The following is a 17,560-nucleotide window of genomic DNA, read 5'->3' as shown; positions in this document are numbered from 1 at the left end:
CGGACAGTGATGGGCAGAGTGTTCCATATTTGGAAACCATAGCAGCGGAGAAAGCACGTTTCCCAGTTCTCCTGAGAGTGCGCGGTATTGATTTCCGAGCGGATCGAGACCTTGTCATTTCAAGGTTTGCTGAGATAAAAAATAAACTACAAAAAAAACATACTACTAGGACTACTCCGTCGGCCACATTCGGGCGGGCTAAGCTCCACATTTTGATCTACAAATCGTCTCGATCTTCCACTACAATTTTAATCTACAATTTTAATGTGATGTTCTGCCTTCCTAGCTTCTTGGTGCCACGTAGCGGCTCCCAGAGCAAGAGCTGTTTCGCAGGCTGTTCGTGGTGACGATTACAGTTTAAAGCTACAAGTTCATCCTCTGAGACGCCACCTTGTTGTCTCCAACCTTTGGAAGATCTCCGGAAAGGACGGAGTTACACGGTCTCGCTAGCTGTTTTTGAGCACAACTCGGAAAGTTCGTGTTTAATTAGCATCCACTGAGAGTGATCTTTCAAGGTTAGGGACTCGAGTTCACACAGAGCACTCACAGCTTAGGAAATATAGAGTCGAGTGTGATCAATAACATCAGGATTATGAGAACTTGTTCGATACGGTTTTGTACATGCTAGTGCTGTCTTGAAGGTGATTGGGAGTCAGTGATGTTCAGAAAGAAGAGGTGTACGTGACGTGATGAGAGTGCTTTCTGTGGCAAGCATACGGCTTTATTTAGTGGTGACGTGCAGTTATGAAGAGATCGCGCAGTACTACACGTAGTACATGTACTGTGACACGAAATTGTCCTTAATTTGGGCGGTGGTTGCCAGCAATGGTTGCCACCGATTCCTGCTGGCGTTTAGGAGCCAGTTTCGGGAAACACGGTTCTAGCAAAACTCGTACACCTGTCTGGAACTGTTTGTACTTGAAGGCGTAGATGATCGGGTTCATGCAAGAGTTCAGCTGCACCAGCACCGCTGAGATAAAATAGAAAGCGCTGTTGTAATCTAGCGAGAAAAACCCGACGTTAAACATGAAGAAGGCGATCTGATTGGGCGACCAGCAGATGGTGTATGTCACAAAGACAATGAAGAGGGTCTTCAACGTGTTACGTCGGGCGCGAAGAAGGGAACCACTCATACTATTGTCGCTTTGTTGGCTGGTTGATGGCTCGGCGTGGACATTTGTCGAAGCTTTCTTCAGCTGAAGGATGATGTGGACGTAGCAGAAAGACATAAAAATCAACGGGATCAAGTACTCGACGAGAAATGCAATAGTTCCCCATGCCACGTTCGCCGCGGTAGACAGACTGGCAAACACGCAAGCGCGATCCTCCATTCGATAATAGAACGCATTGGTGCCTTTGTAGCCGATTGCCAACACCCAAACTGCAACAAGCATACCCGTGGCCTGTTTCCTACCGAAGTAAGTCACGTACTTGAACGGGTACACTATGGCCACGTAGCGCTCAGATGTAAGAGCGACCAGATTCAAAGTCGATGCGACGTAAAGAACCCAGAGGATGACATTTGACTGCCAAATGTAGCACTGGATGGTCGCGATCACGGCATTGGGATGCAGTACCTTCGGTGCTCTGATGTTATTGTGAAGCACCATGAACAACGAGCCGAGTAGATCGATCAGAGCCTGGTTGAAGATGAAGGCGTTGGTCAGCGTTCTCATGGCCGGAACTTTAGCGATGACAATGCAGACGACAGAGTTACCCAGGATGCCAATGCTCCCGATGACTGTACGTAGAATAGACCGAGCACTCATCTTGGAGATTTTTGCAGCGGTGTGTTACTTCAAGACAAGACAACCCCGTTTTATTATACCGACACACTGATGTAACTTTGAGTGCCTAGAATTTAATCAATTCCACTTTTCAAACCGACATATTGCCCACAAGTGAATCAAAGCAGATGGTCCACTTCGTATTGATGTAGCGTTTACCATCAATCGAATTTCTCCTTTTCCTCGATTGAATACAAGACTCAGGTTTATGTTTTCATTTGTGATGAAATTTCGTGCAGGTCTCATGCTATCAAGGTTTATCCAGTTTAAAAGCATATGTGGCAATTAACTTGGAAGTAATGCTCATAGACGCATACGCTTTCATTGTGGTTTTCATTTATTTGTAACAATGGTCGAAACATTAAAGACAGATTCATAATGGATTTCAATTGAAAAGAATCCCTTCAATCCTATCTTGCTTTTGTCCTCGGGCAAACCAACAACCAAGTCACGAAGTCACGTTTCGTTTGGTAAAAGCTCGACCGATTCATGTTTCCCATGAAACTTGAAGAACAAAGCTGTTTTAAAACCTCCATTAGCTCAGCTTAGGAAGCAAAATTGAAAGCTTTCCTCTCCAAAAATTTCCTTTTGACAGGAAAGGAGAATACCTTGAGAACTACTCTATAGTTATTAAGTTAACTTTTTAAAGATCCTGCAGGGTGCACTTAAGTTTTTTCTTTTTCCTACTCGCTTATTTGTCCCTCTGATTTCCATAATTGTACTTACTTGTTGATACATATACATCTTAATATATTTTTATATGTATATTTTGTTTTATACCTGCCAAATAATAAACGAAATGAAAATAAATCGCAGGACTCAGTGACGTAAACGGCAATCTAATAATACATGTGTGTGCGCTGAAACTTACCAGTCATGATTTAATAGTCTTTGCTGGAATTTCTATATCAAAATAGTAATACATGGTCTGATATTTCGTTCCTTGCAGTATCTGCCTCAAAGATCTTGTTGAAGTTCTTGTAGGTTACTTTTCAAGATAGATCATTTGTACTGCAGCCATGTTTGAGGTGCCTTTCGTTCATCAGGGATATGCAGGAGTATAGACTTCTTGTGCATTAATAACAAAACACACCTCAAATACAGGGTGAGTAAAAAAAAACGAAACCCAAATGTCGGGACCATTGTTTTAGTGAAGTTCTGCCTGTAGCACTTTCAAAATCTAGGATATGAAATTCCAATTCATCAGCGTTTTTTTTTTAGCACAAGAATCATTCAAATCACTCATGTACTTTTCAAGTTACGGAGTTTTAAACACAACCACCGCTTTAAAGTTCTATCCACGGATCACAAAAAAAGTGTGTGTTCTTTCAGCAAAACGAAAAACAATTCACACACATCCCTATGTGATTTGTTTTCGTTTTGCTGAAAGAACACCGAACGTTTTTTGTGATCCGTGCACAGAACCTGAAACGTCGGTTGTCTTTAAAACTCCGTAACTTACAAAGTACATAAGTGATTTGAATGATTCTTGTACTAAAAGAAAGCTTATGAATTGGGCTTTCATATCCTATATTTTGAAAGTGCTACATGCAGAACGTCACTAAAACAATGGTCCCGACATTTTTGGTTTCGTTTTTTTTTTACTCACCCTGTATGGCTGCTGATTGCTCTCGATCTACAGGGTGGCTCCAAAAATGTTTTCACCTTTTCAAAGGCAGATTTCTCGAAATTGGGGAGACATGTTGATATTGTTCTAAAGTAAAAATGGCGTGCATTTACAGAAAAATTGTCAGAAACCAGCTTGTACACACGTGTGTTATCATAAGATTAAATACAATAGACCTGCGTGCACAAAGAACTGCAATAACAATTAGTAAAGTTTGTATGGGGACCCACGTGCACCCCCCCCCCCTCCAGAACTAACCAACACTTAATTGTTTGGGTGCCTTTTAGGGTCTTTAAACACTTTTTGGATGTTAACGGTAAAAACAAATCCGATGCTCTGGAGATATCCAAGATAGCGGCCAATATGGCCGCCAAAAATGGTAAAAACTGGGGGAAAAGGCATATACATATCAGCCAAATTATATAATAAAAGCATGAATAAAATGGTTAGTTATATGTGTTAGACCCTCAAAAACTCATTTCTGGTTTCTTTTTTTTTTTTTTGCTATCTTTCTTTAAATTGAAAAAGTCATTATCAGCCTAATAATATGATAAAATCATCAATAAAATTGTTAGTTATATGATTTTTTTGACCCTCACAAATTCATTTCTGGTATCCCTTTTTGCTATCATGCTTCAAATTCAACGGCCAATATGGCGGCCAATATGGCGGCCAATACGCCCGCCTTATTGGTAAAAAAAATTGAAAAGCGTCATATAGGCCTATATCTGCCAATTAATGTAGCCATGTGCTCTCTAGGAGGTAGAATTTTCTGGATGGCTACATCTGACCTCTTCCACTGCGCTGCCCTGTACCGGACCTTTGAGGCCGGTATGATCCTCGGCCTGTATTTTTTTTTTGCCCCTTCCGGCCGGTAAAAGGCCGGTCTTGCTCCATTATCTCGACGGCACTTCAAAGTCACTCAACTAACAACCTACTGGTATGCAGCCTGTCAGCCCCAAAAGTTGAACAAAGATTTCTAAGCGGATTAGTGTCTATTTCGTAAACAATAATAGTATTCATTGTTGCGTAACGATAAGTATGTTTAGAACTACGACTAACGAGGCTGCCGTATACAATTTTCCAAACAAAACAGTTGACTAATTCAGTATTGCCCGAAATATAGTCTTCTGTTCGTCCACGGAGCCAAAACAGATGCACACAGCTCAGCAATGTTCCACGTTTTTGAGGAGAATTCTAAGGAAGCATGATGGACGAGTGGTTAGATTCGTCGTCCACGAATCTAGTGCCGTTGGTGTCTGTTTGCTTTTCAACGCACGCGTTCTATTCAGTCATTATAAGATGTTTAATTTCCCGCCATACAACCTTAGCTTAATCGGTAAGCACTGCGGCTGGTACTGTCCGCAAGTTCCAGGTTGGCGCCTTCGTACAGGTTTAGGGCATGTGGTCTACTCGGAGGATCAGGGCTTAGGGGCCGCCCTGTTCCTCCCTTAGCTCTTTGCTTTTACATGGTGCCTGGCCCTCCGGGGTTACATGGATAGACAGGGAAGGAAGTGTGTATTGGCCGGGACATCCGAGATCCCAGAGGAGTGCTAAGGGGTTATGAAGGGGCATCGATAGGGCCCTTGGCTAGCATATAACTTTTTGATTTTTTTTTCATCCTCTATCTTTTTAAAACTTTTTTTAGTTCGAAATTTACATCTGCTCGGAAGGCCTACGGTATTATTAAAAACAAAACAATGGTCTATGTAATAAAGCAATGAATTTTTAATAATTGACTTTAATCAAAACGAAGTTTCGTTCGATCAATATGACTATATAATACCATTAGTAATGTCGCAATTTCCAATTGAAGTAAAAAACGAAGTATGCAATATTGTACCGGGAAAAATAAAAATGTACCTTGTTATATCTCAAATACCTGTTTCAAATAACGTTTCTTTAATTGTGAACATTTCCCAAAAATATACCATTTCACAAAATAGGAAAACACAAGAAAACAAAGCCCCAAACCAAACAAAGTCAAGCGGAACACAAAAATGCACATTAAGGATTGAATTTAAAAAGACATTACATGGGGCTTTATAGACTTGCTTTTTACAGTCATTGACATGCAGGCGCGGATCCAGAGGTTTTGGGGGGGAGTTGGGGGTTTGGGTTGTCGAACCCCTCCCCTGCTCTGACACAACAAAGTAAAGTTATTCAACGCGGTTAATATGTATCTGACGGGCCTGAATCTGACGGGTGTAAACACCCCCCCTCCCCCCCCCCCCCCCCGCAAAAGTCGGTATAGATCCCCCTCTGAAGTAAGTTGGAAAAATGAAATGTGCTATTGACTTTATCACTATTTTGACCCAAATGAAGTTTCTGTAGCTCATGTATGCCGACCACACAACTCTCACAGTTAATGGCAAGACGACTTGCTGGTGTTGTCTCGAACAAAAATTATTTATTGCCTTGATGAAGATCTCTAGCTGGCTGAATACAAATCGTCTTGTTTTAAATTATGATAAAACCATTGTAATGATCATAGGATCTAGAGCAAAACTCTAGATGTGGAGGTAAATGACATTGTTCTCAAAAGGGTTCATAAAACCAAATGTCCAGGTGTGATCATTGATGATCATGATGAGATGAAATGGACTGATCAGACAGACAAGGATGTGAGTACTGTACAAGCGAAATTGGGTGTAACTCGCTGTGTGAAACCGTATATTTCGGCTGACTCTTTTCAAATACTTTATAATGTGTTTATCTTACCCCAAAAAGAAAATACATGAGCATTGTGTATTTTATGCACACCCATGCTAGTCGAAATGGCCCTAAGACAAAGTAAGAAAGCATGTCTAGTGGGACGCTACTTAATTCAAGGGATTAAAAAATTTTCTCTTTTGATTTTTTTTCGTTTCATTTTTTGGTGTACTATTTTTTTTTTTTTGTGAGGCGTGTTTCTTTTCCTCTTTGGCTCTCCATATCTGGTTGACTGCTTTCTGCTATGTCTCTTGTTCCAGTCTCCGCCTTGTGTCTTCCACAACCTCCTCCATGAGCTCTGGTTTCAGAAGCTCTTCAAGCTGCAGAAAAAACAAACACACCATTTGTTTACAACCAAAAAACAGTTTGTCGCCCTTAACCATACTGAAGCATATGACAGAGACAATGGATATAAAGCCGGCCTCAGGTTGACCCACGATTTGCTTGCGCCACGAAGGAACCGTCGGCATCAAGCACAAAAATTATGCTCAGGTCACAAAACTAAGAAATTGTCTGATTGTCGCTGAACACGTCGTAGAAGTTGAAATTTTTCTACTCTTCTAACTCTGCATGCTTTGACATATCAAATGTTATACAGAGACTTGGCTCCACGGATAACGGGTGATACTCAGACTACAACATCCTATGCATAACAGAATAACCTTCAAATTGTCTGTGAGTTATTCAATGTATATGTATATTGAACAATTTCAAATTTGAAAGAGTGACCGCTTCTTTCTTTTATGGAATCTTAATTGAAAAGCAAGAAAACTTGAGAGAAAAAAAAATAAATAAAGATATTTAATTTTCAAATAACTTCACATTCTCAAAATATTCAGCTTTTTACCAACTCGTTTGTTTTAATAACCTTCACTGTTCTAAATTTCAAAAATCTTTGTTGAATCTTGTTTGTCCATGCAGCAGATTTGTTTTTACTCACTGTGTATTTTAGTGACGCCTCATAGGTATACAGAATACTCGTGTCGTACAGCATCATGCGATACTCAGCTAATCCCACAATGCAGTTCTTGAGTCTGGTCATGACCTCCCTATCTGAAAGTAGAACAGGCTGAAGAAAAAAAAATACATTAAATAACACTTAAATGCATTAAATAATGATAAATTTGAACAGCAAAATTTGACTGGAGGTGGTTTTGAACCTGCAACCTCCGGAAAAACCATACCGGTGCTCTGCCAACTGAGCTATCTAGCCCTGTGTTGGGGGTTCCCCGGATTGTCAGTGTCTTTGTTTGAGTGTGCTAGTCAGAAACCATAGGACTAGCGCCCTTGACCAAAGACATTGACGAAATGGGGAACCGCCAACATAGGGCTGGATAGCTCAGTAGGTAGAGCACATGAACGGTAATCTGGAGGTCGCAGGTTAAAACCCCGCATTCTCCTTTCGTGGTTTAAAGACAAAATGCATTATTCAATGTTACACTCGGGAGGCCACTATTTAAGTAGGAGAATGATTTTATAATTATTCTTCATCAGCTGTGATAGCTACCACGTTTGTGTGCAAATCACATGTGAGAACTCAATGCTCCTGCAGTCAATCTTCTACAATAGCGGCATATGCAGGTTAGTGGCTCCATTGCTTGTTTTTCCATTTGCAAAAATAGAGAAAAAAGCGGTTTGTCAATACTACTTGTAGCGGTTGTGAGGTGCTGGTGCTTTTATGTCCTACAAATAAATGGCACCATATCGCCGGGACGGCGGTAGGGGGCAAGTAAGAAACCAGCCCCCCCCCCCCCTCGCTTGCCTCCTGTTTATTTAAGATATGAAACAAAAACAGCAGCATATGTTATAACGTTATTATAAGATGGAATTTTTGCGCCGGGGTAATATAAATCAAATTAGGTTTTGCCCTTTACCAACGTTTTAAACACTGTATACTCAGTGTGTTACCTCCCGAGTGAAAGTTGGAAAAAATCACTCGGGTGGGACTGGAACCCACGACCTCCTGCTTTCTAGTGCAGATGTCTTACCACTCGACCGCATAAACTATTATAAGATGGAATTTTTGCGCCGGGGTGATATAAATCAAAATAGGTTTTGCCCTTTACGATGACGTTTTACCTTTACCGATAGTTTATGCGGTACCCGCTGCTATGTACATCAGATTCGAACCGACCAACCGATCCCGTTAGCTCGGTGGTCGAGTGGTAAGACATCTGCACTAGAAAGCAGGAGGTCGTGGGTTCGAGTCCCACCCGAGTGATTTTTTCCAACTTTCACTCGGGAGGTAACACACTGAGTATACAGTGTTTAAAACGTTGGTAAAGGGCAAAACTTAATTTGGTGTTATAAAGTTCAAAAGGTGATTGACAATGAGTTGTCCATGCAGGATTTGCAGCAAAGTTTCACATCATAAACCACTTGTGTTGTGGTCCAGTGTTGTAGTCGAACACATCACAAGTCCCTGCAAGTCCATCACAAGACCATCACACGTCCTTCAGTCTCAAGTCAAGTCACTTGCTGTCATTGTTCATCCCATTACTTGTGACCAAACTTAAAGCTACAGTCCATCATTTGCAGCTGTCCAAAAAGTAACAGACGTAATTATTGTTGAAAAACATACTTGGTTGAAAGATAGTAAGGGGACTAAACTCTCGGTGAAATTGTTCTTTCTGGCATGCTGTCATTTTGAAGAAATCAGCGAAAGAAGGCCTTTCCAACAGTGCATCTTAAGAAATACCATTGGAAATTTCCATTAGTAGTTTGTTTGTTTTTATTCGGCGAAGCACGCGCAAGCGTTGACACGACGCACACGAGCGCATAGCAGTTATAATTAGTTTGATCAGTGTGTGACATCACGTTCAGTGAGAACGTGTCTCGGTGGATGCTGCAGGCCCAATTCAAAACATGATTCAGCAACTTTTGATTTGAAATCGAGATCCTAGAATGCTGTTTTTCTTGAAATATATAGCTGAAGTTGAGCTGAAACTTCATCAAGTTGGTTGTTGAGCACCCTTCTTTAGATTTTGAGCACGTTTGTTCAAAATGATGGACTACATGTTTACCTTAAAGACTGGAATTGCAAAAGGACTTGTGATGGACTCACTACAACACTGCAAAGTGGTCTCCAAACTATTCCGGACAAGAGTCCTTCACCATTCTCGATAAGATTGTCTACATTGATTTTTTACCCACCTCCAGATTCTGAATGAAGCCCCCACCCTCCTCCTCCTCGGCCCCCGCCATGGGGCTGATCCAGACGTAGCCGTTGTTGCCCAGGATGATGCTGGCACCACAGGTTAGGTTGTGGAAGTGGGTCTTGCGTCGTTTGATCAGGGAGGGTGAGACAGTGACCAGAACGCCTTGACCAAGCTTGAATGAGGATGAGAGATATAAAGGATTAGCATATGCAGTAATGTCTGAATAAATAAACTGTTGATGCAACGTTTACCAATTCAAACATTTAAAGGGAATGTACATCATTGGCTTTTGCTGTAATATTCAGAAATGAACTATTTGAGGGGTTAGTATAATAGATCAAATATTGTTACACGGACAAGTTTGAAGTTTTGTGTTCGAAAATGCTGGAAAAAAACATGAAAAACAAATATTTTCAAGTAGTCTGGTTCCTTGACTCCACTAAAGATAAAATGGATCAATTTATAGATGCCGGAAAATTGTAAGGTAAGGGAACCAGTCTAGCTGGCCTGCACCCGTTCACGAACATGTAACCAATAGCAAACAAAACTTGAATGGAAAAATGTGTAAAGTTGGAGCAGTAGTTGAAAAATAGTTAGGTTTTTCCAACGGTGGGCGGCCGACCACCATTGGAAATGTATACAAAAATACCATTTTCTTGAAAATGACTTCACACCAGGTGCCATAATTTTACAGGATGCTTTAGACTGTCACTTACCAACATCCTTGTAAAGTATTTCGAAAAAACTTGGTTGTTTTATTTTTCGATGTTTGCAAATGTTGTATATTCCCTTTAAATAAAGAAACTTTAACACCTATCAACTCACATCTCATTTCATATCCGGTACAAGTTCCAGACAAGTTTCTGTTAGAGTCATTCACTTTGTCCGGAAGATGCTCTGCATTTGTTCCGGGGAAATTTTTCATTGGCAAATACTTCAATCATCAATGCTGATAACTTCATAGCAGGAATGTTGTGAACAACTTGTTCAGAATCCTGCAACTTTTACCCGATACATTTTTTTTCTGGATAAGAATCGAGATGCCTAAACAGAACTCAAGTTTTAAGAATGGGACCTTGTCCAGTTATATATAACAAAGAATTACAGACCCCTGTCAACCTATTTAATTTACAAAGCAGTACAAGCATGTATAGATGTATCCGATCCTAAACGTCTTCTCACTGAAAATTTAACTAGTTCGTCGATTGCCAACTGTTTCTATTGAGTCAACCAGGCAAATTGTGTGCAATCGTCTGTGTTTCATGTCTTTTCCCTCGCTATTTAGTCAAATGCTTGCTAGCTATTGAGCAGAAACTTAAGCTTTCAAACATCCCAAAACTGATTCTCACTTTCTCAGTACTGATGTTGGAATCAGACACTAGCTGACAAAAAGGTGCCTCATCCCATTTGGCCTTTTAAACCTGCGAGCTGCGAAGCAAAAAAACTGACGCCGAGTTCCCAAGGTGCTCACGCGTGAGGCAGTTTTGATTTCGGTGTCAAATACCATTCCGTGTACACAATCCTTTCTCTAAAGGCCTAAATAGGTTCCCCAGCTGTCACTGGGCCAGGATGATTGATGACATTGTTGTGAGGGCACCTCATGATCAACTAGGCGAACTTTTTTAAGAACTTTTTTTGTGCACAAGTGAATGGGCTTTGGCTGGAGGCCCAACTTTTCCAGGGACGGCTGACCCCCAAGTGAACTCCTACAAGAAAAGCGACCATACCATCTCAAGGTTCACTTTAGGAATACATGTAGTTTCAAGGGAATTGGGCGATAGCTTCATCAAAAAAGTTAAGAACCAAAAAAGTGCCTAGCGCGTGAGCCCCTTCCCAGCTTGCAGGGTTAATGCATACACTGTATTTGTGGTAAGTCAATTGCAGTTACAGAAGGCCTCATTTGAAATGTTTGGAAAATGTATCAATTTAATTTGAAAGACTGAAGGTGTCTCTCACCTTTCCATATTTCAGACTTCTTGTGTGGATTGAAAGAGCACCATCTGAAAATACTGACTGCACCTCAGCCTGAATAGGTGCATCAAGGAAACAATCAATAAAGCAAACAGAGCACGAGTGTCAGAAATGTTTTGCAAATTGGGTGAACTTTTTAAAATTGGTAACCTTTGCCTTCCAATGATTACAAAGATGTACATAAGCTGAATCTTGAATGTGCAGGTTTCATGTTAAAAGGTGTTTGATTCCCCTCCTTCACGACCTTTCCAGTTTTCTTTTAAATCATTTTCAGAGACAATACAAATCCAGAACTAGGCCACAGACTAAGTAAAACAAAATCAACTTCGGCCTTCAGGTGCAAACTTCATTTTTTTGAGTCAACGTCAACTATTTTGAAATCTAGACTTTTTTTTTTAACTTATCCCAAAACTTAAACAATCCAACTGTTTTTGTTTTTTTTTGTGTTCAAAGTCCAATAATTTGGAGTCCTTCTTCACATACCTTGGATTCAACTCAAATCTGATGGTCTCATAAACTCAGGGCTCATTTGGGTGTGGTTTTGGAAATATTCCTATTTTCAAAACTGCTGCAAACAGACCTTTTGAAGTTTTCTTCAAATTATTTTTCAGAGGCAAAACACGTCGAGAACGGGCCACAGACTTAAGTAAACACAATTTAAAAAAATTGTATTATTTTTACTTAACGTCTTACCTAAACTATTTTGAAATTTAGACTTCCGACAATTTTTTTTGTTAACTTATCCCGAAAACTAAAACAACCCAACTGTTTTTTTTTTGTTCAAAGTCCAATAATTTGGAGTCCTTGTTCATATACCTTGGATTCAACTCAAATCTGATGGTCTCATAAATTGAGAGCTCATTTGGGTGTGGTCTTGGAGACATTTCTGTTTTCAAACCTGCTGGAAATCATGTTATACTTTCTTCTACAGGTCACAGTTCCAAGGTAAAATTTCAAAGGTCAATGTTCAAAGGTTAAAGTTCAAAGGATACACTAATGAGGTCACCCTCAGCCAGATACTCCCTCATCAGGAGTTCATCTTCGGCTGACCTTCGTCTCAGCTCCCCGCCAGGCAGGTTGACGGCAGACAGCATCAGGGCGGAGTTCAGACGGGAGTTGGTGTCCACTTTCCATCTCTTTTGGCCTACCTGAATAATTGATCCAAGATTATAACATAAGGTTGAATCTTAAAGAGTTTCACTGGTCCCAGCGGGCCACCATTGTGTCCTCTTTGTACACATCTCACTGTTTAACTGAGTTGTGAGCTGGGCAGTGCTATTGTATAGGGATAATAGAGTACATGTAGTGTCTCCAACATGCTATCGTCCCTTGCATGGGACAAGTTAACTGACAGAAGGGAAACCCACCAGATGACTCAACAGTGATCGAGAAGGGGAAACAACAACCAATTCAACATAGTACAAACATGCGCAACTGCATTCAAGAACTCTTTTTTTGCCAAGGACTATTAAAATTCTGGAATGATCTGCCCAACACATCACTGAATCTGTGACGCACAAGACCTTTAGAGACAACTATTATAACCACATTGTGACCGAGACCTAGATGCCAACACCTCCCTGTGACTTGCTAGTCAAGATCCCTAGAGGATGTTTCAGGAGGAAACTAACCAAGTACCAAGTACATGTATCAAGTACTCCACAATGACAATGAAACGAATGGACTGAATTCAGTCCATTGTGTACATGTAGACCAGATGCTAGACTCCCAGTGAATAGCCATTCTGAATCAATTGTGCACACTGCTTTCTTAGTCTTATATTTTTAAGAATAACCTTTAGGGTAGCACACAAATGCATGCAAAAGTAGATCCATGTAAAATATGGTAGGGCAATAGCAAAAGTAATGACATGTACCTGTGTATAATAGTTTATTCATAAATACCTCAGACAGTTTAGCTATTCCTATTGGTCGAGAACCCGTCACATGGCTGGTCTTAAACCGATGATAAAGACATGGCTAGTTGGTCTTAAACACTTTTCCAGTGTCACATAAAATGTGGACTCCTAAAAATCCAGTGCCTCTTACCATTTCATTGGCTGAACGTTCACAATCCTCACGTAGGCGTGTGCAACACTACCAGTGAGTCAGAATTTTATAGTTCTAAATTCAAAACGCAACACCCCAGGTGCGTTCTGCGCGACATCGCGCAGAACATGCTACGCACGCGTCAATCTCCATAAAAGGGTTGTTTACATCTTACTCGCCAGCTGAACACTCCATTATTTTGCTAGAGGGATGTTTCAAAAAGCATGAAGTGAACTTGTTGAACAAAACCGAGATTTTTTGAACAAATTATTTGATTTTTTTTACCGAAAAGGTATTTATGAATGGGAATAAATGTGTGCTGGGTCGATATTTATCACTCTGTTTAAGACCGCTTGTTTAAGAACGCTTGTTTAAGATCGCTTAGAGTCTGGGTGCTGATAATTACCCTCGCCTCCGGCTCGGGTAATTATCAGCACCCAGACTCTAAGCGGTCTTAAACAGAGTGATAAAAACCTCCGGAGCACACATTTATTCCCTTAGTTAAGTCCTCACAAGTCCATCGCAAGTCAGTATCAAGTCGAGTGGCTAGCCATTCAAATGAGTATGTTAGCCACAACACAATCCAACAGTGACCTTGTTCAATGAGCCCTGGGGGGCATTGATGCAACTGCAACAATGGTCCCAAAGAATTCTACACCTTGTTGAACATTGCTGCATTTTACGAAGGGTTTTGATTGAAGTACACACTCGCTGACTGCTATACACTGAGCAGTAAAGAGTGTTTGTAATCATTTGTTTGTGATACACGTACCTCTGTTATTCTGCCAATGACCACATCTCCAACTTCACCATTGTATCTGTGAAGAACAAATTTAATCAATCATTTGATTACCCTTTGCCTCGGATAGTTATCAGCATTCCAGACTCCAACCAGTCTTAAAGGGAATGTACATCATTGGCTTTTGCTGTAATTTTCGGAAATGAACTATTTTGAGGGGTTAGTATAACAGATTAAATTGTTACACTGACATGTTTGAAGTTTTGTGTTTAAAAATACTTAAAAAACCAAGAAAACCAAAAATGTTCAAGTAGTCTGGTTCCCTGACTCCACTAAAGATGAAATGGATCAATTGTAAGGTAATGGAATCAGTCTAACTGGCCTGCACCCGTTCAAGAACATGTAACCAATAGCAATCAAAATTTGGACTGAAAAAAGGGAAATTTGGAGCAGTAGTTGAAAATAGTTAGGTTTTTCCAACGGTGGTCGGCCGACCACCGTAGGAAATGTATACAAAATACCACTTTTCTTGAAAAGGACTTCACACATGGTGCCATAATTTTACAGGATGCTTTAGACTGTCATTTACCAACATCCTAGTAAGGTATTTCGTAAAAAAATTGGTAGTTTTGTTTTTCGATATTTGCAAATGTTGTATATTCCCTTTAAACATAGCACTTAACACCTCCCAAGTTCATATTTATACCCTTATTAATTTGAACCAATGTACATGCACACTAGTACACTTTTGAGCAGCTCGTCCTTAATTCACAAAAATACATAGCAACACTTGATCTCAACTAGCCCCATAAATGTCTCAAATACTTGACCTTCTCCATATTTAGCGCCACAGAGCGGTGCAAGCTAACTTTCCCAAAAAGTTGTGTCTCCTGAATTTGAAATCTACACTGTTTCAGGAAATGAATTGCTACGTGGCTCTGAAATACAGCGGCAGTCCAGTATTTGAGACACATTTACATGTGTCTGGGGCTAGATCTCTACTAAACATTGACCCACCTTGTCTTGAGTGGCTTTACACAGATGAGCTTATTGACTGTTTCTACAACCCCTGCTACTGATGCATGGAGCTTGTCTTCCTCCATATAAGTTCCATGTCCTCTGCATGACAAAAACAATGAATGGCTACTTAAAAGAAATGTGGTTTGAATTCCAAGATCTTCGTGCCCAAGATTGGGACTATTCATTTCTTCCTTGGAATTTTGGGTCGAATTGAAGCCTTGGGCATACATGTATGACCCAGCAAATCTTGGTTAAATTAATCTGATCTAAACTTATAGAGGGCATGTAGTTGCAGAAAAGAAATAATAGAAGAGAATAGGATTAGGAGTTGATGAAGTAACATAGGAATTAAGAAATTAATATCTTGGGATGAATTTACAGCTGTGGAATTTCCAAACAAGAGGTCCCCTCATGCGTATTGCTGTTATGCCCAAACTACAATGTACGGCAATGCTCCCAACTATACCTGGGCCGGTCCCCACTGTAGTTGGGGCTGTCCCAGCTTGGACGGAATAGTTGGGAAATCCCAACAATAGTTGGGACGAAACACAGCAGGGGGTCTGGTGTTGATCATAAGGTGCATGCCTGAGGAGCCATTGAAGAACCACAGACACCGTCGAGGGCGGCATCAGACGGGCCGATCACGAGGTGCCTCGTGATTGGCCGGTCGGACGCCGTCCTCGATATTCACTATAGGCCCTAGACGGTGTCTGTGGTCGGTTCCCAGACCGAAAGACTCTTGGCTATTCTGACGTCACGCCAACAACGCTTCGTGGGCACATTATTCGTTAAATCTCAAACGGTAGCTTCGGTACGGAAATGGGACTGTTTTTATCATTTTTTTGCACCATCGGGATCGATTCAACCAAGGTACACTTTGAGTGGACTAAACTTATGTCAAGAAGTACTGGACATAGTCGTGGGGTAAAATATACAGCCGCCGCTCCAAAACTCAACTCCAGGTTGACTGTATATTATTATCAAGGTGTGCTGAATTGCAACGCAATAACCAGCAGTAGGCGCTATAGGCCCTAATTTAAACCGCGCAGGAAAATTGTGATTTACTACTAATACTATAGTAAAACTACTACTACCCTAGACCTAGTAAGATTCAAGAAGCCGTTCAAAATTGCAAAAAAAGGTGTAGGCTAGCTGGAGTTACCCAGTCCTAAATTTATCATTGGGTTGTCATGACAACCCAATGATTAACTTTATTTAGGGCTTTTGCAACTCGCGCCCTCGCGCGCTCGACAAGCAATTTGCATAAACGCGACGTCACAACTTGAGGTCATCTCTTGTCACATTCAAAATGGCTGCCACCACCAGACGTTTCACGAGTGCATATGGGCTCCAGAAAGATTGAAGAATATCTCGGAAAATGGAACATCATTAGACCTAAGCATCCCAGAAGTGATAGGTGAGACATCATAGAATACAACCATGACCATAAGAAAGTAAGAAACTGAGAATGTAAGAAACTGCCCTGAATTTTATGAAAACTTCGTCCTCAGTAGCGCGCGGTACCACGGTGTGTGGCCAGAGGTTCAGCGCAGCATACCGACGGCCACGCTAGTGGGGCTAGCATAGCATGACCCCATGAGACGAGGCCAGGGCAGCCAGTGCAGTGCAGAACATGTAGGCCTACAATTCCATCACGATTTCGTCCCAAAATCTTGTTTCATTTTCAACCATAGCATTTCATGTACCTCATAAAATCAGTGTCGGATGTGATTACGTCTCCTGGTGTGACAAGACGCTTGGGTTCCTGAATAGTTTTACTACATTTTCGTTTCCTCGCCGGTCTAATGTAAGTCGCCATGTTGGAGTGCGCCCCCTGTTGTTGAAATATGCAAGCTGAAGCTCTAGTTACTCCCCCCCCCCCCCCCCCTTCTCTCCCGGAGTCTGGCCCTCTACAATTAAGCTTAAATACTCCGGACTGACCCACTTTCTGTCCAGATTCCTTTCCTTTTTGCCAAAAAAAATTTAAGATACCGATGAAGAGACAATCTTGGTGCCGTTGATTTATATGTTATTTATCGTTTTATTTATCAGTTAAAAAAACAGCTCTATTACTGAGGGCCCTGTGTAAAATGATAAGAATAAAATGCAATAGAAAAGAAGAACATTATGTAAAATCACACTAAGTACAACAATTAGAATAAAGACAAAATATGTAAAAGATGGAATGTGAATAAAAATAAGAACAAATGTTACAATACAGATAAAAACAAACACGAACAACAGCACAGAATTGAAAAAAAAAATACGAAATAAAAAAAAATTAAAGGTCTTTCCGAAAGGACACGCAACCCGCACAGGCCCGCCAGTGGGATGTAATGATGTACATGCAAGTGCATGTACATGTACATGTACATGTACATGTTTTGTTTTTTAATACTGCGTAACAAATCAGTTTTTTTATGAATCGAAATTAGGGGTGGGTGGGTGGGTCAAAATAATTGGGAAATAAAGTCGAAATTTTAAAACATTGAAAATTC

At 40.7% G+C, this 17,560-nt stretch overlaps 2 protein-coding genes across 2 annotated transcripts; both read right to left on the bottom strand.

The window, feature by feature from the left end:
• Positions 1 to 794: 794 nt before the first annotated feature.
• On the bottom strand, positions 795 to 1,769 carry LOC119720401 (allatostatin-A receptor-like). Its single transcript, XM_038190066.1, has one exon. It carries the CDS (start codon positions 1,767 to 1,769, stop codon positions 801 to 803), a length of 969 nt encoding a protein of 322 aa, XP_038045994.1. The 3' UTR covers positions 795 to 800.
• Positions 1,770 to 5,802: 4,033 nt separating this feature from the next.
• On the bottom strand, positions 5,803 to 16,916 carry LOC119720722 (exosome complex component RRP4-like). Its single transcript, XM_038190538.1, has 8 exons — positions 16,769 to 16,916; positions 15,060 to 15,161; positions 14,076 to 14,121; positions 12,248 to 12,403; positions 11,241 to 11,309; positions 9,280 to 9,456; positions 7,067 to 7,195; positions 5,803 to 6,446 (listed from the first exon to the last, which is right to left on the bottom strand). The coding sequence occupies exons 1-8, from the start codon at positions 16,879 to 16,881 to the stop codon at positions 6,369 to 6,371; spliced, it is 870 nt and encodes a 289-aa protein (XP_038046466.1). The 5' UTR covers positions 16,882 to 16,916; the 3' UTR covers positions 5,803 to 6,368.
• Positions 16,917 to 17,560: the final 644 nt, after the last annotated feature.

Source organism: Patiria miniata, unplaced genomic scaffold, assembly GCF_015706575.1.
Source record: "Patiria miniata isolate m_02_andy unplaced genomic scaffold, ASM1570657v1 HiC_scaffold_9, whole genome shotgun sequence".
NCBI lineage: Eukaryota > Metazoa > Echinodermata > Asteroidea > Valvatida > Asterinidae > Patiria > Patiria miniata.
The sequence above is the reverse complement of the archived record's forward strand: the minus strand, read 5'-3'. Positions and strand labels throughout refer to the sequence as shown.

Coding starts and splice junctions, on each gene's coding strand:
- LOC119720401 (XM_038190066.1), bottom strand. CDS start 1,769: ATGAGTGCTCGGTCTATTCTACGTACAGTCATCGGGAGCATTGGCATC.
- LOC119720722 (XM_038190538.1), bottom strand. CDS start 16,881: ATGGCGACTTACATTAGACCGGCGAGGAAACGAAAATGTAGTAAAACT. Junction 11,310..12,247: donor CTGAGGGTGACCTCATTAGT/GTATCCTTTGAA, acceptor GCACCTATTCAG/GCTGAGGTGCAGTCAGTATT. Junction 9,457..11,240: donor GAAGTCTGAAATATGGAAAG/GTGAGAGACACC, acceptor TCCTCATTCAAG/CTTGGTCAAGGCGTTCTGGT.